General features: G+C 37.3%; 1 protein-coding gene across 2 annotated transcripts in view; it reads left to right on the forward strand.

Moving 5' to 3' along the window:
- The window catches only part of ZNF385B (zinc finger protein 385B), a 385,918-nt gene that overhangs the window by 65,612 nt on the left and 296,490 nt on the right, over positions 1-23,816 (forward strand). For both annotated transcript variants that reach the window (XM_032292786.1, XM_032292788.1), the window contains exons 2-3: positions 22,632-22,783; positions 23,516-23,815. In XM_032292786.1, the coding sequence (XP_032148677.1) occupies positions 23,518-23,815 (298 nt within the window). In that variant the 5' untranslated portion in view covers positions 22,632-22,783; positions 23,516-23,517. The remainder of the gene's footprint in view (positions 1-22,631; positions 22,784-23,515; position 23,816) is intronic.

Below are 23,816 nucleotides of genomic sequence, written 5' to 3' on the forward strand. Positions count from 1 at the left end.
CATAACCTCTCTTTGTGTTTAAGGACCAATTTCTTCTCTTTTCTACCAAATCAGACCCTGCTCTGCTGTGTCCCCATCTCATCCAAGATGACTCCTGAAGTCACACTGATCCCTCTTTCCTGTTACGATTGCAGATTCAAGGTAACTAGGCCTAAAGTTATAGAATAGTGTGTGCTGGTTCCTATTTCCCCAGTAAGATTTTAAGTTTCTCAAGACCATATATGATGTTTATCTTCCCTATCCCGACTCCAAATCAGATGTAGAGAAATAGCAAGAATCAGTTATTAATATTAGGAGGCAATAAATGTATTCATTCTTTGGGGAAAGAAACCCCCACTTACATGACAAGTGATAGAATTTCAGAGTTATTGACCTATAAAATTGTGACTAAACTGTTTACAAATTTAGCTGCAATATAGACGCTCTGGTAGACCAAACAACACAGGTACAGGTACATAAATAATAAATATTCTCTATGTATAAACACACATGGAGGTTGGGTGGGCATAATAGTAAGGTGTCAAGTAGAAGCTGATGTTGAGTTAACCAGAGTGATTTCCCAGAGACAGATGGATTTCTGCAGATTCTGGTTTAAGATTGTAAAAGTAGAAGACTGGCCTCATAAGAACAGCTTGAGTTAAGGATCAAAGATAGAATGCAGTCATTGAGGTCAACACAGAAAGGCAGAATGGAGAGATGTAGGTTTAAACTAGAAAACAGGCTCACTCCAAAATGTTGTTCTTTCCTCTTCAAACTAAATTATTGCCAAAACTAAAAATATGTCATTTGTTCATATAAAAGCTAACATTGGCATAATGGTTGCACATCTCATTTTGAATCTTAAACTGTAAAGTAAAACCGTTGCATGTGCAAAACATTACTTTCCTACTACCTCCTGAATTGTTCTGCTTCCTCTCATCCCCACCAACTCCAGCACTTCTGTTATCTTTTCTTTTTACCTGTACACACCACTAACATCTGCCCCCAGCCACCTGGCATGGCAGCTGTTGCTCACAGTATTAGTCCATTTTCACACTACTATAAAGAACTCCTAGAGACTGGGTGATTTATAAAGAAAAGATGTTTAATTCACTCACGGTTTCTCATGGCTGAGGAGGCCTCAGGAATCTTACAGTTATGGCAGAAGTGAAAGCAGGCACGTCTTACATGACAGTAAGCAAGAGAGCATATGTGTGTGAAGCTAAAGGGGAATAGCCCCTTATAAAACCATCAGATGTCATGAGAACTCACTATCAGGAGAATAGCATGGGGGAAACTACCCCTATAATCCAATCACCTACCATCAGGTCTCTCCCTCACCACCTAGGGATTACAATTCATAGATTTGGGTGGGGACAAAAAGCCTAAGGATATCACCCACTAACACTTTAGCCACAGCTGGATTCCTTGAGACAGTCTTGTGTCCCTGCTGAGTGGTAGTGCTCACTGAACAAATACATCCCTTTCTTATGCAAGTCACAGAGTGCAGTGGGAAGAGCCTGAGATTTGGAGTCAGACAGATCTGGGTTCATGTCTGATTTTTCTAATTATTGAACATGTGAGTTTGCAATTTCCTTATTGTCTTGGAATTTTTCTCCTCATGTGTAAAGAAAGGAGCCATCAATTCTTACTTTAAGGTTATTGAGGGGGATTATGAGAAAGTGTGTTTCAGTTGATAGCACAGTTTCTGCCAGAATGAATGCTTTCCCTCAAAGTTTCTCAGTGTGTGGTCCCTAGAATACTTGCATCAGAATCACTTAAAATGAAGACTTTGGGTATTACCCTCAGCTTGTTTAATTTAAAAATGCAGGTGTCTATATTTTAAGCAAATTTACCAGTTAAGTCTTGTGCAAACAAAGTTCAAAAATCTCTAGTATATGTACTCATGTTCTTCCCTGTCTTTCTCATTTCTTTCTCTCTTTTCTTTTTCTCTTTACCTTTAATAACAAGAAAATATACAGGAAGCATAAGAATTTTAAGGTGCTCACTGCATTGTTTTTCATCAAGTTATTTTCACGTTTCAGAGTTTCATTTTTCACTTATGTAAAAAGGAAATGGGCTGGGCACGGTGGCTACACCTGTAATTCCAGCACTTTGGGAAGCTGAAGTGAGCGGATCACCTGAGGCCAAGAGTTCAAGACCAGCCCAGTCAACATGGTGAAACCCCATCACTACTAAAAATACAAAAAATTAGCCAGGTGTGGTGGCGCATGGCTGTGATCCCAGCTACTCAGGAGGCTTAGACATGAGAATCGCTTGAACCCAGGATGTGGAGGTTGCAGTAAAGCAGTGAGTTGAGATGGTGCCACTGCACTCCAGCCTGGGCCACAAGAGCAAAACTCTGTCTCAAAAAAAAAAAAAAAGGAAATGGCCTACTTCTTCAGTCCCTGCTTGGAATAAATTGTTAAAGTGGTATCAATCACTCAGAAAAGTCATACACACAAAAGATATATAACAAAAATAATTAGAGTTGTAGGGGTCCCTCTTTATTGAGAATAAGCATCAGTAATGTTCATATATGGCTTATAACAGAATATAGTGTAATCCTAGTGCTGGGATGAAGGTGAGTTGAAAAAGGCACCTGTCTTGAGTGCAGACTTTAGGGGATGTGAAAAACTCAGTAATCAGGATAAATAATTTTTTTGATATTTTAGAAAATGAAAAGTGAGGCCAGGCATGGTGGCTCATGCCTGTAATCCCAGCACTTTGGAAGGCCGAGGCTGGTGCTTCTCTTGAGGTCAAGAGTTTGAGACCAGCTTGACCAACATGGTGAAACACTCTCTCTATTAAAAATACAAAAAAAAAAAATTAGCTGGGCATGGTGGTGGGTACTATATTTCCAGCTACTCAGGAGGCTGAGGCAGGAGAATTGCTTGAACCTGGAATGGAAGGTGGAAGCTGCAGTGAGCTGAGATCACCATTACACTCCAGCCTGGGAGACACAGGAAAACACTGTAAAAAAAAAAAAAAAAAAAAAAAAAAAGAAAGAAAGAAAGCAAAAGAAAAAGTTATGCAAAAAACTCATTATGTACAAAAAATCAAAATTTTTAAAAAGGCTCAGTATTATTTTTCTTTTTTTCAGTTCTCCAATGGCTTGCCATGGTACTGTTAGTTTCAAAATGCTGCATTAAAATATTGCTTATCTTGGTAGCTGAGGTTTTAAAATTTCATACCTAAGACAAGTGCCTCACCTGTCTTACTAGCCTGGCTTTGGTTTATCTTCATGCTGAATCATTTCATATTTAATTAGCTAAAACCAAGTGGTTCATTTTCATGCACTTTCTGGGAGAATCTCCACTTAAACTTTCAAGTGACATTTGTAAAAATATTCTACTTTTGATACAAATATTGGAAAATATCCACATTTTGAGAATGTCAGTATGGCTATCAGGGATTCAGATAAGTCTCCAAAAGATACATGATTTTTCAAATGACAGTGTCACTAAAAGGCTGTATTAGGTAGAGAAGTAGCAAGACTATAAATCTAAGGGCTTGCTATTGTTTGTTTGTTTGGGGCTCATTTCTGGTTGTTTGCAATAAAAACTGGAAAACCGGGAGTCAACAAAAAAGGAAAAATGTTCATGTAGATCAGAATCATTCTGGCAAGAGAAGTGATCACGGAAGGAGATTTTTGTATAATTAAATGTCAGTTTGCATTTTGAAATATTGCCTCTGCCTCCCACTCAATCCCAAGTGAGATGAGAAGGACTATTCTCTATGCAAACCCAGAACTGACAGCAGCACTTGTTGGGTTCGCTGTGAAAGATGAGCCATAGATCAGAAGGATCAGAGCACATCATTTTCCCAAAGCAATAAAATGCATTTGATAAATTATGGCATAAATAGGGGGACATTATAATTTTCCCCTATAAGAAAAGCAAATAACAAAGCTGTGTAAACTTTTGGAATTTTACAACAGGAAGGGATTTTAGAGGTCATCTGGTTCATTCTCCTCCCTTTACAGAAGAGGAATTTGATGCCCAGACAGATGCCTGGTTTCTCAAGATTACTCCACTATCAAGTGACTGACAGAGCTGTCACTTTCTTCCACATGGTCATGGGAGTATTTGTTAGGTTGTGGAGCAGGTGAGTGGTACAATAGGGAATGGTACTGGTCTCCTGTTCCAACTAGGAGAATGGCTTAGAAGTCTTTACATTGGATGTAGTGGGACTGGGAAGTAGGGAGACACTATTGGATAACTACTCAGAAGCATCTGAACACACAAGTTTCTTGGCATTTCAATAAGTACTTTTATTTCTTTCTGTCCCATTCCATCAACTACACATATGCCAAATTTACTGAATCAAAGACTGTAGGCCTGGGCATATGGATTTTGGTAAAAGTTCCCTGAGTGTTTCTGATGTGTACTTGCATTAAACATAGCTGCACTGGAGAGTCATTTCTTTCCAACAAATATATCTCTGTCAGTCAATAACAACAGTGTGAATTAATTCAGAGGTGAGCTTTAGTGGGAACGCAGGGTGAAGCATAAGAGCATTAGGGAAGAAATATATGAAAAGGCAAAAGAGGAGAAATCTTTCAAAGCAAATATTTTCTCTTTTCAGTTTTGTTTTGTCAGTGTAAGAATGGAAGGAACTGAGATCCATAGTAAGCAACCTCTTAGGGAGTTTCCTTCCTTGGTCATCTCATAACCAGACCAAGCTCCTTAATGCCCTGCTCGGAGCTAACCAAGAATCATACGTGGGCCAGTTGTCATGGAATATAATACTACAATATCCATCATAAAGGAATGATTTCAAAGGAAAAGTTGTTTTTAATCTTTTTTTCTAACCTCCGATGTAGAGAACTGAGTTAATTACGCTCCTCAAATCATCATGTTATTACTCATTACTGGTTCATGAGAGGCTCCTTTCTTGTATTTATTTATTTCCTTATATTTCCATTTTCCCTCTCCCATCCCCAAATAGGCAAACTTCTCTTACGTTTGGCATGAGTCCTTTTAAACTTATCCCAACATGCTGTAAGTGCATTTAGTATTTTAGTGTGTTTTATGCTTCTCATCTGGGTCATTGAGGTAGGAAGAGAAAGGAAAGAAGGAGCTTCACAGATGCTTAAGTCTGCGTTCAACATGCAGGCATTTGGATGCTCCATTTCAAAATGCTTTACAGTCCTCTCAATTTTTCTTGGTGGTATAATACCATGTAAAGCTTGCTTGTTGATATGAACATGGTATCCCAAGAATTTAAAACAATAAATTCAGTCCAGCTCATTCTTGCCTGTCATCTTCACCATGGCCTCTAAGCAATTGGATGGTTGATTGCCAGCTGCCTATATATTGGAAGTAACTTGTACCCATTTTTATATTTGAAAATCGTGAAATTTGTCTACAGCCTAACATAGTCACCAGTACATGTTAAGATTTGTTTCAGAGCTGAACAAAGTTTATGCATGCCGTTCTGTCTCAAAGTTTTTTCTGAGTGTAAGTCACAGTGATTATAACAACTTCATAGCTTTGAATTTAAGAACCTATCTAAAAATAGTGGGGAATGCACTTTATGAACATTTTAGAGTAAATTTGACAATTACGGGCAACAAGTAAGTTTGTTTTTCACTATTTTCCAGGGTTTTTTTTTTTTTTTTTTTTTTTTTCTGTAATAGAATTAAGTCAAAGTCGACCACTTCTTTTATGGGGAAAGTGAGAACATAAAGATCTTAAATGTCATCAAATGTGACATTAGAGGCAGTGAAGATATTTGGCAAGGAAACCTTTTAAAAATCAATTATGAGAGGACAAAAGACTATTTAAAAGAAAATCAATATGGAAACAACAGGTAGCAGGAGGGACAATAAATTAAAAGTTCCAGCAAAATCAACTTGTCATCAGGCTCTTTTTCCACACATCCTCTTTCTGGGCAGCCTTCTCTATTTCACATCAACTCCAACTTGCAGTGGGGTGATGACAAAATGAACAGGTCACAGGAACATCCTCTTTAGTTTGCAGCCTGGAGAGTTGGTCATGCCCCAGCGCTATCATAACACTGAGGTTCAACAAGGCATTTTCTTCTTTTCTCTCCTAAACAGTTTCTGATTTTGATTCTTACAATCAAATGTCTGACTGTCTCAATTGCTCTGATATTGAGTCTTTGTGGCCTGTTCTCATCATTGTCTTTTATATACCTGACCTTCTTCTCAGTAATTGGGTCATCTTCTGACTATAGTGCCTTTGGGAATAATTTCTCCAGCAAAGTTTGCAGGGTCATTTCCTGACAGCCATATCATACCCACCGAAGCTGCCCACTTTGAATCTTGACTTGGTGTTCTGAACTCTCAAGGGAGCCTCAGGAATTGCTATTTTCTTCTGATGTTACTCTTGAGTATGTTACATTTACTGTGTGCTTTGACCCAATAGAACGAAGTCCCTTGTCTAAATCTATCTTTGTTCCTCATTAGTAGCAGTAGCTTTTAATAGAGTAACTATAAGGGGAAGATAAGAACCTGCAAAAGGACCAGAAAAAATTGCTCACAGGAGGTACTAACTTCAAACTCACTGATGTTTCCATATTAACTGTTACCTAATTGTGTGTGTGTGTGTATGTATGTATATCCAACATTGTATTTTCAATTCTTCCAGACCATGTTTCAAAATATAAGAGAGGAAAAGAATGAAAATGACATTAGTGTCAAAAGTTATACTTTTTGGCCTGAAAAAGCTGATCAGAAAGCTTATATTCCTCTATGTTTAACTACAGATAAAACCTTGCATCTGCTGCACAATTAATATAACTTCTGTGACTTTTTAAGAGAATAAGTGATAAATGATACCTAAGATTTGTTTCAGTGAATTAATTATAGAGCCATTCCTTTATCTGAAAGTTGTTGTGTTTCACAATTTATCTTTTAGCTTTCAGAGCAGTGAAATAGGCAAACCCCTAGTGTCCAGAGCTTGCAGGTGAAGTAAGGAGAGAAGTATATTGGAAAAGTTGGACAGATGTTACTTATTGAACATATGTTCAACTCCTTTAGAGTCAGAGCCCTGGAATGGAAACTGGGTAGCCCTGTTCTGCGTCTCATAAGATTACACTGGAATGGTCTCCAACATACAGCCTAGTCCCTTTCAAGGAGTTTAAGAGGAGAACAGTTTATCACCACAGCCTTTAGAAAGAAATATTTTCCTAGTGTCTGTCAAGAAGCTTTCCTGCTATTATCTTTCCCTTTCCTGATTGACTTTCAGTGTAAATGCCCAATAGTGGCCACAGCCATTTACACAGTAGTACAAGATGCCGTGTCCTTACCAATATGAAGAGATATTATATTGTTTTTCAGGTTTCTATACTTCTATACGTTTTCTACTATGTATCATATTTAAAACTATAATGACAAATATAAAATTATTTTAAATATTAAGAATTTCTATAACATAGAGCAGAGAACAATATTTCTAAGCTAAAGACATTTTCAAAAATGAAAAGGTGAATAGATTTGAATACATCGAAATAAAAACTTAAGTACATCCAAAAATCATTATGAACAAAATTAAAGATAAGCTAAATGGGAAAATATTTGTAAGGATTTGAGAGATAGAGTTTATGTGTTAAATATACCAAAAAAAAAAAAAATCCCTTATAATAACCAAACATAAGTTCCAATGGGGAAAAAAAAGCAAAGGTCATAAATAGGAAATTCACAAAGAAAAGCTATAATACATGGTTAATATGCATGTGAAAAACTGCTCAATTATACTAGCAAATAAGTGCATTTGAAAACATGCTGTGCTTTTCAGATTGAGTTCTTTAACCAGCTTTCTCAGTGCTGTGACAGTAGAAAATAAACATTTTCCTACACTGCCGATAGAAGTATAAATTGATATAGCTAATCTAGAGATCAAATTGGCAATAAAGTGGACCTAGTAATTCTACTTCCAAAAATGTAACCTAAAGGAATAATCATGGATATACATGAAGACACAAATGCAAAACAAAACAAAACAAAAAACAAAAAGCAACAACAACCAAAAAAAAAAAAAAACTTTTCTAAATACCTTTAAAATAGTCAAAAATGAAAATAAAAAGAAAAAAAAAGCAAAGAAAAGGGCCAGGTGCTGTGGCTCACACCTGTAATCCCAGCACTTTGGGAGGCTGAGGTAGATGGATCATGAGGGCAGTAGTTCGAGACCAGCTTGGCCAAGATGGTGAAACCCCATTTCTACTGAAAAAGACAAAAACTAACCGGGCGTGGTGGCATGTGCCTGTAATCCCAGCTACTTGGGAGGCTGAGGCAGGAGAATCGTTTGAACCCAGGAGGTGGAGGTTGCAGTGAACCGAGATCGCACCATTGCACTCTAGCCTGGGTCACAGAGTGTGATTCTGTCGAAAAGTGAAGAGAAGAGAAGAGTGAAGGGGAGCGAGAGGAGGGTACAGGAGGGGACAGGAGGGGAGAGGAAGGGAGAGGAGAGGAACCTTCCTGTCATATCACTGTCTTCAGGCTCCAAGGAAAATGAAGTGGTTTTTAGGCAGTCCCTAAGCCTCTTACACCTGAAGGTATTTGGGACAAGTGGCTACTGATGGCCTACGAGTATTACCTAAGCTTCTCTAGCCTTGCTCATGTTCTGTCCCTCTAGGTTCTCTATAACCTATGAATGAGACCTCAGTTTGGCCCAATCATCTCTATATTGTAGATATTTTGCTGTTATTAGGACTGATGTTGAAGATGAATATTTAATGCGTGGAAAGATATTCATAATTGAAAAAGCAGAAAACAAAATCATATACAGAGCAATCAGATTTTTGTAAATAAATAATTACACTTTTAAAACTAGAAAAAGTGTACTCTGAAAATATAGACCTACCTCAGATATATCATGGGTTGGATTCTAGAGCCCACAATAGAACAACTATCCCAATAAAGCAAGCCATATTAATTTTTTGGTTTCTCAGCACATGTAAAAATTATGTTTATACTGTAATTTAATGAGTATATATCATATCTAAAAAATGTACATACCTTGATTAAAAAATACTTTATTGCTACAAAATACTAATGATCATCTGAGCCTTCAGTGTGTCATAACCTTTTTGCTGGTGGAGAGTTTTGCCTCAGTGTTAATGGCTGCTGACTTATCAGAGTGGTGATTGCTGAAGGTTGGGGTGGCAGTGGCAATTTCTTAAACCATAGCAACGAAATTTTACACATCAGTGTAGTCTTTCTTTCACAAAGGATTTCTCTGTAGCATGCAGCGCTGTTGGATAACAATTTATCCACCTTAGAACTTCTTTCAAAATTGCAATCAATTTTCTCAAAACCTGCTGCTGCTTTATCAACTATGTTTATGAAATATTCTAAATTATTTTATGTCATTTCAACAATGTTCACAACATCTCTACCAAGACTCCATCTCAAGAAACCACTTTCTTTATTCATCCATAAGATGCAACTCCTCATTCATTAAAGTTTTGTAATGAGACTGTGGCAGTTCAGTCACATTTTCAGCCTCCACTTACAATTCTAGTTCTCTTGCTACTTCCATCACGTCTGCAGTTACATCCTCCACTTAAGTGTTTCTTGAACCCCTCAAAGTTGTCCATGAGGGTTAGAATTGACTTCTAAATTCCTGTGAATGTTGTTATTTTGAGCTCCTCCTATGAATCACAAATGTTCTTAATGGTATCAAAATGACAAATCCTTTCCAGAATATTTATTTTGTTCAGATTCACCAGAGGACTCACTATTCATGGCAGCTATAACCTTTCAAAATGTATTTCTTAAATAATAAATTTTCTTTGTGAACACAGAACTTTTAAAAATTTTATTGAATTATAGTATACATTCAGAAATGTATACCTATTATAAATGTACAGATCAATGGATTTCTCCAAATTGAGTACACCTCAATTTGAACATTTATCAGTCTGCTTTGTGCTTACTTTAAGTCATTACCCATCCCTTAGAATCTTCACCTTCTCCAAGCTAATGGCTAGCCTGACTTCTAAGAGCATTGATTTGTTTTACATGTTTTTGTGCTATGTAAATAGATGAAATTGTATAAATTGTAAACTTCGGGAGTGGCTTCTTTTGCTCAATATTAATCTTGAGATTCTGTGAATGGGTAAATACATTAGACTACATTTGGGTACTTTTGAGTTTGGAATTATTGTGAGTAGTGCTTCTATGAACATTATAGTGAATATATATCCATTTGGTGAACATATATACGTATTTCTGTTAGATATAGTATATATAAGAATAAAATTGCTGGGTCTTAGATGATGCATATGCTTAGCTTAGTAGACATTGCCAATTTCCAAAATGGCTGTCCCACTCTATACTTCTACTGGCGTTTACAAGTTTTAGTTGTATATCTTCATGAAACACATATTTTCTGTCATGTTAATTTTAACCATTCTGGTGAAGCTAATGATATTACAATGTGGCTTTAATTTACATTTCTCTAATGACAAATGAAGTTGTGTTCCTTTTCATATGTTTATTTGCCATTGGGATGTCTTTTCCGAATTCAGAGTTTTTGTTCATTTTTTCTACTGAGTTTTCTGCTTGTTGATTTAAAGGAGTTTTCATATGAGAGTAATTCGTTGTATAAATGTATTGCAAATATTTTTTTCCACTCTGGGAGTTGCCTCTTAAATATCTTAATGGTGTATTTAGATGAAGCAACATTTTTTTTCTTTTTTTATCTTGTATTTTGGGTTCGAGGATACACGTGAATGTGTGTTACATAGGTAAACACATGAACAGGGCTTTGTTGTACAGATTATTTCAGCTCCCAAGTATTAAGCCCAGTACCCAATAGTTGTGTTTTCAGCCACTCTCTTTCTTCCCATTCTCCCCCCAAAGTAGGCCCCATTGTCTGTTATTTCCTTCTTTGTGTTCACAAGTTCTTATCTCGCTTATAAGTAAGAACATGCAATATTCAGTTTCTGTTCTTGCAATACTTTGCTAAGGATTATAGCCTCCAGCTCCATCTGTATTCCCACAAAAGACATGACCTCATCCTTTTTTTACGGCTGCATAATATTCCATGGTGTACATGTACCACATTTTCTTTATCCATTCTGTCATTAATGGGCATTTAGGTTGATTCCATGTCTTTACTATTGTGAACAGTGCTGCAGTGAATATTCATGTGCATTTATCTTTATGATAGAGTGATTTATATTCCTTTTGGTATATACCCAGTAATGGGATTTCTGGGTCAAATGGTAGTCCTGCTATTAGCTCTTTGAAAATTGCCAATCTGCTTTCCACAATGGTTGAACTAATTTACACTCCCAGCAACAGTGTATAAGTGTTCCCCTTTCTCTGAAACCTCACCAGTATCTGTTATTTTTTGACATTTTAATAATTGCCATTCTGACTGGTGTGGGATGTTATCTCATTGTAATTTTGATTTGCATTTCTCTAATGATAAGTGATATTGAGCTTTCTTTCATATGCTTGCTGGCTACATGTATGTCTTCTTTTGAGAAATGTCTTTCATGGCCTTTGCCCCTTTTTTAATAAGATTGTTTTTCTCATGTAATTTTTTAAAAATTCCTTAAAGATTCTGGATATTAGACCTTTGCCAGATGCATAGTTTGCAGATATTTTCTCCCATGCTGTAGGTTGTCTGTTTATTCTGTTGATAGTTTCTCATGCTGTGCAGAAGCTCTTCAGCTTAATTACATCCCACTTGGCAATTTTTGCTTTTGTTGTGATTGCTTTGGGTGTCTTTGCCATGAAATCTTTGCCAGTTCCTGTGTCCAGGATGTTATTCCCTAGGTTGTCTTCCAGGGTTTTTATAGACTTGGGTTTTATATTTAGGTCTTTAATCCATCTTGAGTTGATTTTTGTATATGGTATAGGGAAAGGGTCCAGCTTGAATCTTCTGCTATGGCTAGCCAGTTATCACAGCACATTTTGTTGAATAGGGAGTCTATTCCCCATTGCTTGTTTTTGTCAGCTTTGTCAAAGATTAGATGGTTGTAGATGTATGTCCTTATTTCTGGGCTCTCTCTTCTGTTCCATTGGTCTAAAACCTGTTTTTGTACCAGTATTATGCTGTTTTGGTTACTAGTCCTGTAGTATAATTTGAAATTGGGTAACATGATGCTTCCAGCTTTGTTCTTTTTGCTTAAGATTACCTCAGCTATTTGGGCTATTCTTTGGTTCCATGTGAATTTTAAAAGAATATTTCCTAGTTCTGTGAAAAATGTCTTTGGTAGTTTGATAGGAATAGCAATGAATCTTAAATTGCTTTGGGTGGTATAGCCATTTTAATGGTATTGATTCTTCCTGTCCACGAGCATGGGATGTGTTTCCATTAGTTTGTGTTTTCTCTGATTTCTTTGAGCAGTGCTTTGTAATTCTCACCACAGAGATCTTTCACCTCCTTGGTTAGTGGTATTCCTAGGTATTTTCATTGTTTTTATGGCAATTGTAAATGGGACTGCCTTTCTGATTTGGCTCTCAGTTTGGCTGTTATTGATGTATAAGAATGCTAGTGATTTTTGCACATTGATTTTATAACCTGAAACTTTGCAAAGTTGTTTATCAACTGAAGCAGCTTTTGGGCTGAGACCATGGGGTTTTCTAGATACAGGACATGTCATCTGCAAACAGAGATAGTTTGACTTCCTCTCTTCTTATTTGGATCTTCTTAATTTTGTTCCCCTGTCTGATTGCTCTGGCTAGGACTTCCAATATTATGTTGAATAGAAATGGTGATGGAGGGCATCCTTGTCTTGAGCTGGTTTTTAAGGAGAATCCTTCCAGCTTTTGCCCATTCAGTATAATGTTTGCTGTGGGTTTGTCATAGATGGTTCTTATTATTTGGAGATATGTTCCTTCAATACCTAGTTTATTGCAGATTTTTAACATGAAGGGGTGTTGAAGTATATCAAAAGCCTTTTCTGTGTCTATTGAGATAATCATGTGTTTTTGTCTTTAGTTCTGTTTATGTGATGAATACCATTTATCAATTTGCATATGTTGAACCAACCTTTCATCCCAGGGATAAAGCCTACTTTATCATGGTGGATTTGCTCTTTGCTGTGTTACTGGATTCAGTTTGCAAGCATCTTGTTGAGGATGTTCACATCAATGTTCACTAAGGATATTGTCCTGAAGGTTTCCCTGTGTGTGTGTGTGTGTGTGTGTGTGTGTGTGTGTCTTCACGTGCCTGTGCCAGGTTTTGGTATCAAGATGATTCTGGCCTCATAGAATGAGTTGGGGAGGAGTGCCTTTCCTCAATTTTTTGGAATAGTTTCTATAGGAATGGTACCAGCTCTTCTTTATACATCTGGTAGAATTTGACTATGAATCCATCAGGTCCTGGGCTTCTTTTTTGGTTGATATGCTATTTATAACTGATTCAATTTCAGAGCTTGTTATTGTTCTGTTCAGGGAATCAATATCTTGGCTCAGTATTGGCAGGATGAATGTGTCCACAAATTTATCCATCCCTTCTAGGCTTTCTATTTTGTGTATATAGAGGTGTTCATAGTAGTTTCTGATGGTGGTTTTTCTTTGAAGAAACAATTTTAATTTTAGTGTATCCTAATTTATAGTTTTTCTTTTATAGTTAATATTTTCTATGTCTTTGCCTACTCCAAAGGCATGATGATGTTCTCTTTTCCTTTAAAGATCTCATTTTTCCTTTAAAGATCTTATTTTTTCTTTAACATTTAGATTTGCAATCCTCTGGGATTGACATACAGTGTGAGATCAGGATCAAGATAATTTTTTTCCAATATGTATATTCAAGCAACTTACTCCATTCATTGAAATTAATATCTTTTTATCACTTTGTCATAAGTTACCTGTGTCAGTATTGTCATATATCAGTGAATATATGTATATGTGGGTGCATATATGTGTCTGAACTCTACCTTCTGTTCCATTGGTCAGCTTATTTTTCCTTGGGCCAAAACCAGACTGTCTTAATTAATAGAGCCTTGTAGTATGCTGTGACATCTCTTAGTGTAAGTCCTGCATCTTCATTGTTCTTCAGAATTGCCCTGGCTATTCTTGGTTCCTTTACCTTTTATATACATTTCAGAATCATGTTGTCAGTTTCCAAAAAGTAAACCTTCTGGGGTTTTGGTTAAGACTGCACTGAATTTACGGATTAATTGGGGAGAATAAATAAATTAGTTTTGTAATAAGAAAATGCAAAGTAATTTTAAGCATAGGGTGACCACATGCTCCATTTTACATGGGGCAGTGTCAGTTTAATCTGCTGATTGGACATTTTGTTCAATTTGCCATTTCCCTGGGCAGAAGTGTTCTTACTTGTCTGATTAGTCATTTGTCTAGCATATATAAGTTTGATTATTTTTATTACAAATACGGTATAAATTTATTGCCTAAGAAAGCAGTCATCTTTGGGAATAAGTTATCCTAATTTAAAATTTCTCAAATATTTCTAAATATTACTTTTAGAAAAATTAGCTTTATGTATACTTGATTTTCCAAATACATATTGTCAGCAAACCTTTCAGGATGAGTTAGGAAGAATATCCTATTGTGATGTTTGGAATAAAAAGTTTTTTTGACTGGGAGAGAAGGGAGTTAGTAGGGAAGTTGCCTGTAGTTAAGGATTAAATACAAACAAGGTCATGGCACATTTAATTCAGTTCCAGGTATGTGTTGGGAGCCAAGTGAAAATTACTCCAAGGAGGCAGAATGCAAGTGTGGAAACCAGAATATTGAAGGAAGCAGAGAGGCAGTGTAATATTTACTCAAAAAAATTCTGCAAATTAGAGAATCAGAGCTGGGCTCAGCTCCTGAGAGTTTTATATGGAACTCTAGATTTCCAGCCATGATATGGGTCAGGAGGCCCCATCCTGCCGGTCCTCTGGGACACCTGTGTCTTAGAGATGAGAAGGAAGCATCCATGATCTGAGAATAAGGTTCTGGCACAAACAGCCTGGACTCTTGTGTCTTTTCTAGGGGCAAACGAGACCCTGGAAGTATTGCTGTTCATTCTCTAATGTGAATCAATCAAATTTTCTTTACACATCTCACTGGTGGCAGGATAAAGTCTGTTGGTGACACTAGGGTCTCAGACTAGGGAAGAACCTACTTGCAAATAGTGGCAATCTTTAGAGCAGTGGTTCTCAATATTGGCTGTCCATTAGAATCACCTGGGGAGGTTTACACTACTAGGCCGGGCCACCTCACCCACTTACCCTCTCCTCTAACCCCAGCAGTAAAACAAAATTAATGAAAATCTCTAGAGATGGGATCCTGGCATCAATAGTTTTAAAAACAATACTAGGTACTTAATTATTTCTTTAATGAATAAAAATATATATAAACATCATGTTTTAATATATGGGTACAGTGTGGAATGGCTAAATTAAAGTAAGTAACATGTCCATTACCTCACATACTCATCATTTTTTTGTGCCCAGGTACTTTCAAGACCCAATCAGGGTTTAGAACCGTGGAGTCATTCTTGGTACTAGTCTCCCCCTCTGCCCCCAGGCCCACTTACTTAATCCACCACCAAGACATGTGGATGTGATGTTTCTACTCCAAGTGTTTGGAATCCATACACTTTATCCATTGCTGTCACCATCACCCTGCAGGTCCAGGTGCCACCTTCTCTTGCCTGAAAAATTGTAATATTCTTGCAGTCGTCCACATTCACATGACACCCTTTCTACTCTGCACCCTATTTTTAATCCAGTTGTGATTTTTTTTTTTCACAGCTCAAATCTAATCATATCAGGCCCCCGCTTTAAGGCATTTCTGCACCTTCCCTAGACTGACAGCTCACGTTGGCCTGCAAAGGCCTGCATGACTGACCCGGCCCTGCTCTGCTTTGTAGCTTTATTTCATATCTCATTCTGCCCCGCTCTCTCCATTCTAGATGGACTGGGCTGCTTTCAGTTCGTCACACCTGCCATCTTTCATCTCACTTCTGGACCTTTGCACATATGATCTCCTTTGCCTGCAGTGTTCTTCCCTCTACTGCTCTTCATCCTTTAGCTCTTAGTTTCCCCATCATCACATCCTGTCTGACTGCCTTGACCAAGGCAGCCCCTGTCACAGCACTGTGTCTTCTAGAATACTGGTTACAGTTGCATTTGACCCATATCAGAGGAAAAAAACAATCCACTTCTTGCTAATGAAATTGTAGGTAAATAGAATCCATTTAAGAGCTCAACCCTAATACATTTATATATATGAACTCTTAGCAAGTATGTGTTGCCTAACCAGAACTCTGTGAAAGCAATATGCACATTTAAAAGGCCATAAATAAGCATGAATAATTATTGTGTATCAATTATAAATGAAAAAGACTGGAAGTAAACATGTAATTTTTGTGGTTCACTTTTTTTGTTATCCACACGTAACAAACTGTGGTTCACTTTGGTAGGACTATGAAAGATTTTTCTCCAATCTTTTTTCTGTTCTTTGATTTTCCAAAATTTCTCAAATGATATGAATTACTTTTATAATGAATAAAAATGCAATAACTGTAAAAATGTATCTAGATGGGCTATATAGAAATTATGACTGGAAATAAAGCTAGTCTATATAATGTGTTCTCTTTAATTGACTATACGTATACTTTCCCATACAGCAAAATCCAGAGAATACCATTCTTGTTTGTAAACTTGTAAAAATGACATGAGAATTCAATGAACCGAAAATATTACTTCCTTGATGGATGGGTCTGTCCTGTGGGGAGCCATCCGTTCAATTGCCTGTGTTCCCTTCCACCCCTAGAAGGTTCCGTAGCAGGTAGGAGAGCTCAGTCCCGCCTCCCAGGAAGACTCAGCTGTTGACTTGCTGGAGTGCTTCCAAGACCCTCTTAGGAAAGTGTTTATAGTTGTACTCCAGCCCTGGTAATCATGGTGGGAAGAACAGAGCTGTGAGATCTGCCCTTTCTCAGGTTTTATGTTGGTTGTGTTTTGCAGTTTGCTGTCCTGTGCTCTGCTGCTGTTTCATACTGCACAGCAGTGCCATGCAGGGCAGAGAGAGAACAGAATCTAGGCTTCCTCATGTAAAGAAGGCTAGGGAGCCCAGTCAATAAGGATTTTTCTTTCTCATAGCTAGATATATACTGTATACACATTTTGGTTGAATACCAAAAGCTAAGTGTTAAAATCAATATTTGACTATGAATAAAGCCAAATTCTATGATTAAAAATAACTCTTGACTCTTAGGGAGACTGAGGCAGGTGGATCACTTGAGGTCAGATGTTTGAGACAAGCCTGGCCAACATGGTGAAACCCCATCTCTACTAAAAATACAAAAATTAGCCAAACATGGTGACTCATTCCTGTAATTCCAGCTACTTGGGAGGCTGAAGCGGGAGAATTGTTTGAACCTGGGAGGCAGAGGTTGCTGTATGCCGAGATTGTGCCCCTACCCACCATCCTGGGCAATGGAACAAGCATCCATCTCAAAAAAGAAAAAACCCTCTTGATATAAGGAAGTAAAAATTGTATTATGAGTTATGTATTAATTATCTCCTGGAGGTAATACTCTATTTAGAAGTAGCAAAGCTGGTCTTTTGCTTTTAATTCATCCTGAAAAGATGAGAATAGTTCTCAAATGGATTTTTTTTCCTAGAAAGGTTCATGCCCTCATGAAGTTAAATAAATAAAAATGTAGTGCTTAAGTATCTAACTAATATCATTACAAAGATTAGAATTATAGTATAATCTAATTTCCATCCTAATAATGTTTGTTTGTAGATCTGTGTATTTCAAAGCAAGTATAAGTTTTATTCGTAGTTATTTAGCTAGTGCTAGATTTGGCTGTCAATTTATTTTTCTATTTAACTAATTGAGAATTATTGTAATTGTTTTTCATGAAATTAATAGCTTTCATGTTAATTACTGTGACTTTTATGCTTATGAGAAATATTTTCCTTCTACTCATAGAGTATCAATGTCATAAGCATAAAATACTTTCAATTCCAGTTTTATCAGAATTACACATACACAATTGATATTCTTGTATTAAAAATAAAATACCTTTCTTGTTCTCGTTATTGACATCATGATGCTATTTGTATATGACTGACCATAACTCAAAATACTTCGAAGATCAAGTATGCCAGAAAAGATACTGATTTACATAGTCACTGAACAGTTGGGCCTTCTGAAGGCCAGAAACAAATTAACTACCAGCTTTTGGCTGAAGCTGAACTATAGCTGAATTTATCATAACACTTATTTATTTTGTTAAAGATTTACAGAGAATCTTACAAGTGCTAGATATCTGATTGGCTTTGGATCTATAATAATAAAAGAGAATAAAGTAACCTTATTTTCTTTACATTTAGGTAACATATATATCCCAGCCTATTCGCCTATCATATTACCTAATTTAAAAAATAGTTCAAATGTCTCTCCTACTAGCTGTAGGAATTCCAGTGTTTTATCAGTTTTCCCATCCTGAACATTTTTTGAGCCCCTGACATATCCCAAGCTAGTTGTTCGACATCTTAACCAGCTGCGTGGTTTCGGGCCACTGCCTTCCTTGTCATTGGTCACCAGCATCCCTCAGACTATTGCTCCTACTCTCCCACACATGGCTTTCACCCCAGGTGCCATCCCAGACTCTTGCACAGTTCCCCACAGTAATAGGAACATCAACTGTGCTGTTTGCATGACTTCACTGATGGTTTGGAGATTGTTTAAAAGGTGTGGGATGTTATGCAAGAGGATAATTCAACAATTGTAACTAGATATATGAGTTCCCTGAGTTCATGGACCAAAACCCCCCTTGAGTGTTTTGTATTGTACAAAGTCTTCTCTGCCCAGTCTCAGGCCTATTACCCCATTTCAGGGCTCAGCTTACCTTTCCGCAGCAGGAATACCTGAAACAAGATTCCCATGTCTACATCCTAAGCCTCCTGTTCCCCCAGGCCCAGAGACAGTCATAAGCTCATACTCAGTGTCCATTTCCTGTCCCCTGCCAATCTTCTGGCATGACTGAGGGTGAAAACCTTTCTTCCTTCTCGCACACATCCATGGAGGTGTGATATTTCTCTTTAGTTCTTAGGATAATTCAGAGCAAATCAGTGCTTTCTCCAAAGTTGTGTTTTTTTTCAATCAGGAATGACCCCAAATATGGGGTTTTTGCAACATAAACCCCAGTTAGCGCTTTGGTAATTCTAGGCTGTTCTTTTGGAGGTAAAATATGTTCATGTTCTTCTTGCAGCTTCCTGTCTCCACTGATCTTTTACTTGAACATATTCATTTCCCAGTATATAACAAAAACTTTCAGGGACAATACAATTATTATTATTTTGAGATGGAGTCTTGCTCTGTCACCCAGGCTGGAATGCAGTGGCGCAATCTTGGCTCACTGCAACCTCTGCCTCCCAGGTTCAAGCAATTCTCTGCCTTAGCCTCCCGAGTAGCTGGGATTACAGGCCCTGCCAGCACTCCTGGCTAATTTCTTTTGTATTTTTTTCATAGAGATGGGATTTCACCATCTTGATGAGACTGGTCTTGAGCTGCTGACATCTCCTTGACCTTGCTCACTGTTTTCTCTCTGGTATCCTGCCCTCTGCCTACCTAGTCTATATCAATATCCTGAAATGAGTGAATGAATAAATAAAACATACATGCCATAAAACTATATAAATAATTAAACCAGTAATATAAGAATTGTGTGTTGTGCTAACTTTATGAACACAACGCCTCAGGAGTGCAGAGGTGGGAAGAGACCCTGGCGAGGGAGCATCATGAGGACATCAGGAAAAGTGGTAAGCAAGGAAACAGCCATCTTGGATTTGGTGATTAGCAGTGTTGATAGTCAGTTTGCAAAGACAAGCACTACTGTGGAGAGGAGTTACAAGCCAAGTTAGGGGTTAAGGAATGAACAGGAAGTGGATAAAACTGATTGACTTGAGTTGAGGAATGAGCCTTTTCACACTTGCATAGAAGGAAGGCAGCCTCTTAACTTATTCTCCATCTGATGCGACCACTCTGAGTCAAATAATGTATTGCTGTACATGTGCAACAGAGATGTCTACCTCCGGATCAGTTTCCTGTCTTTTTTTTTTTTCAAATTGTTATAGAAAACAATTGGATAACATGGGGAGAAATGCCAGATGTAGGTGATGGGGGAATGGAGGCAGCAAACCACATTGCCATGTGTGTACCTATGCAACAATCCCGCATTATCTGCACATGTACCCCAGAACCTAAAGTACAATAAAAAATAAATAAATTATGATGAATTCAACCAAAAAAAGAAAAGAAAACAATTGGATAACAATGCAGTTCAGGGCCAGTCCTAGGGAATGTTGTAACACTGGAAAAGTTTCCTGATGGATCGCTTCCTGGTGATTTAAAGTCACTCCTTAGGATATTCTCTGACTGTCCAGTTTGAATTCATAAGCTCTTTTCTCCAAAAGCAGCTCAAGCACCAACCTTTTCTCATTCTTTCACCTGTACTAAAATATCTTATTCTCTTATGAATGTTAAGTTGTTGGTCATCTAATTTTGTAAAATAATACAAAAATAAAAGCATAGAGTATTTGGTTCAGTTGTCCTGACTTTTCTTACACTAATTCCTGGCAATCCAAAGTACAGTGCTGCCCACTGCTCTGTTTAAAATCAGACACCCCTGAAGGTCCTTCTCTCCCATGCAAGTGAAACATATAATTAAGATAGTCTGATGAAAAACTTTAAAATAGACTGTGAGATTTTTCTCTCTTCTTCCATTTAAACTCAACGTTACTTTCCCCTTAGTGAGAAAGCTGACATTATAAATGTTGTCACATTCACACGTATTATAAGTCTGGAAATGATATCATCTCAGGCCAAAAGTGGATGCTGAGACTGATATCTTGCCTCTCTGCCACCTCTAGGTCCTTTTCCCAAGACCTCTGCAGCTAAATATACTTTGGTTGCAAGTGGCTGTTAACAGAAGCTGACCTTATTTTTCCCCTGAGAGGGAGGAAAGTGTGAAGCCAGAACTAGGACTAATAAATTGGGATTTGGTGAGCAGAGTGCACACCCCACCCCGAGGCATTTGATCTTTTCTAGAGTGGCCCATGAATGCGGTGTTGGAGGTTTGGTCAGTCACTTGTGAGAGTAACCCTTGGAGAAGATAAAATAGGGTTGATACTGGTACTCCGAAGAGGTTACAGAATTCTAGAAGAGTCATTTATTTTATATGAAATATTTCTTTCTTCCTACTTAAAATATGTATGTTTAAATAAATCGAAAATAGAATAATTTCCAGGATAATTGGCAATCATAAAAGCACAGGTAACATGCCTTTTTTATATGATAATGCAAACAAAAAGTCACAGGAATGTTATGATGTATGTCTTGTGTCTGTGAAATACCATGTGTTAATTTGCAATATGGACAAGCCTGGGTACCTCCAAAGTTTAAATTTTCAGATGAAAGCTCAACAGTTCTCAGCTAAGTCAAGGATCTTGCTGGCTTGAGTTGAAATATAAACTTAGGTTTCAATGATTGAGTACGATGGTGCCCGACCTCATTCTGCAAAGTTAAACGTTATTGGCTTTTCTTACGTTTCACAGTGGATTAGTTTTCTAGAAAGGGCAAACTGTTAGTAATGAGCTCATTTTAAAAATCATTTACTTATTTCAACCAATTCTTATGTTTTAATACTTTAAGAGAAGACATAGATATTTGAACATAACTAATATGGCACTGATATTTCCTTAAGTTTTATGAGAAAAGTGGCTTTGTGATAACATAATATCTTAGGTTTAAGCAATAAAAGCAAACATATTTATGTGCAGTTCAAATCCCATTTCAATTATAGCTGAATTATTTTCTGTAGCTTAGCTACAGGAACTGCTTAAACCTCGTTTCTGCATAGTTTGAGCAGATTTTAAGGCAGGAGCTAAAAGAAATAGGTTGACTTGGAAAATTTGTATAAGAGAGTCCCTTAAAATGGCATCATCAGGTTAAAGTATTAAAAGGGACAAGTAAGTTGTGCACATCACAATTAATAATGTCTAAACAACCTTCACAATTGGATGTATGGGTATAAACAAGGAGATTTTTGGGGGGCCTCATATACATTAGAATGATTATCTGGTTTTATGGTCAAACCTTTTCTGAATTTTAAACATCCAGCTTGTGAATACTCCAAATATGGACCTATCTCTAGTAGCGCCTTTCCTTAGAGCTCTGAGCCAACTTGGATCAAAAGAACTGTTGAAAGCCAATACCTTGCATCCCCTGAGTTTGTTCTATAAGCAGAAGTCTCTTACAAGCCATAATCCTTCCTTCATATAAACTCTCCATCTCTTATGGCACAACACTGCCACCTCAGACATTCTTTCTCACATGTACCTTTTTCTCTAAATTTTAGCCAAATTGCCCTCCCCTTTCTTTTTGGGAAGCATCTTTTTATTTATTCAAATTGTAAACCAAAACATTGTTGTAATCCCACTGATGATTTTGAAAATTCTCATATTCCTGGTATCAACTAAAATGAAAAATTTCATGAAATGGAACCAGACAAAATAAAATGTCAAGGCAATCTTCATCAATCAAAGGTCTCAAGGTTCAGAAAATCCCTTTAGAATCTTTCCTTAGTTTATAATCTACCTCTGTACTCTTATCTAAATAAATGAAGAAAACAAAATCATGTCTTATTCTATTTTACTCTTTTTGAATTAGCAGTTTACTAAAATATTATTTTGTGTTTCAGATGTTCTACATTTCAACTCCATCAAATATTAAATTGACGTTTATGGGCTAAACTGGAAACTTAGAAACAATTTGTTTCACTACAAGGATAAGAAAATATGTCCAAATTCCTGTCGGCTGACTTATAAAGAGACTTTTAGAACACAACCCAATGTAAGTTGCAGACAGACAGTGTTTTGGTCTTTGTTACCTCCCCTTTGGTTAAGGCATGTATCTGTTTGTACGTGCCCAGGTATATGCAGATTGTATATACATTTGTGTCTATACATGAACATTTTCACATTCTGGATTCAGAACATCATTTATTCCTTCCTTCAATAAAATTTGAATGCCTATTATGTAAAAGGTGCGGCTGTAGGCCTAAAATATCCAAAGTTGAAGTGACTGTCCTCATAGAGCTCATACTCTGATGTGGAGACAGACATAAGCCAAGTAATTGCACAAATACCTAAGAAATGCACACTCTGATAGGTGCTGTGAAGATAGGTCACATAACACGATATCTGAGCATATAACCACATCTTATCTTGTGTTCAGGGTCAAAAAGTGTTTCATGAAGAAGGTGATTTGGCAGCTGAGATCTCATGGGCAGGCAGAAGTTAAAAGAATAAAGAGGGTAGAAGGTGATGGGAAGAGGGGAAAGGATGGAGTATAAAGTGCTCCAGGCAAAAGGAACTTCTGTTCAAAAGCCCCCAGGCACAAGGAGCTCATGTTCAAAGACTGTACTTGCTTATTTAGGTTCTTTTGATTTTTTTCTAGGAGTAACCACTGAGTAGCTGGGCAACTTTTAGCTTAAACAAACCATTAAAGATTCATTGTAATGATATTAGGAAATAAGAAGGCATATATAATGTCAGGAGCACTTGTACTTGTTTTGTTTTTCAGGCATGAGGTACTCCTTAAGCCCTGACAACCATCTTGAAGATGGAATGATGAATATGGCAAATTTTCTACGGGGCTTTGAAGAAAAGGGGATAAAGAGTGACAGGCCTGAGGACCAGTTGAGCAAAGAGAAAAAGAAAATTCTGTTCTCCTTCTGTGAAGTGTGCAACATCCAGCTGAACTCTGCAGCCCAGGCTCAGGTGCATTCCAATGGCAAATCCCACCGCAAACGAGTGAAGCAGCTGAGTGATGGGCAGCCTCCACCGCCCACGCAGGCCAGCCCCAGCTGCAACAGCAGTACAGG

Source organism: Sapajus apella, unplaced genomic scaffold, assembly GCF_009761245.1.
Source record: "Sapajus apella isolate SASKATOON/1434 unplaced genomic scaffold, GSC_monkey_1.0 scaffold28, whole genome shotgun sequence".
Taxonomy (NCBI): Eukaryota; Metazoa; Chordata; class Mammalia; order Primates; family Cebidae; genus Sapajus; species Sapajus apella.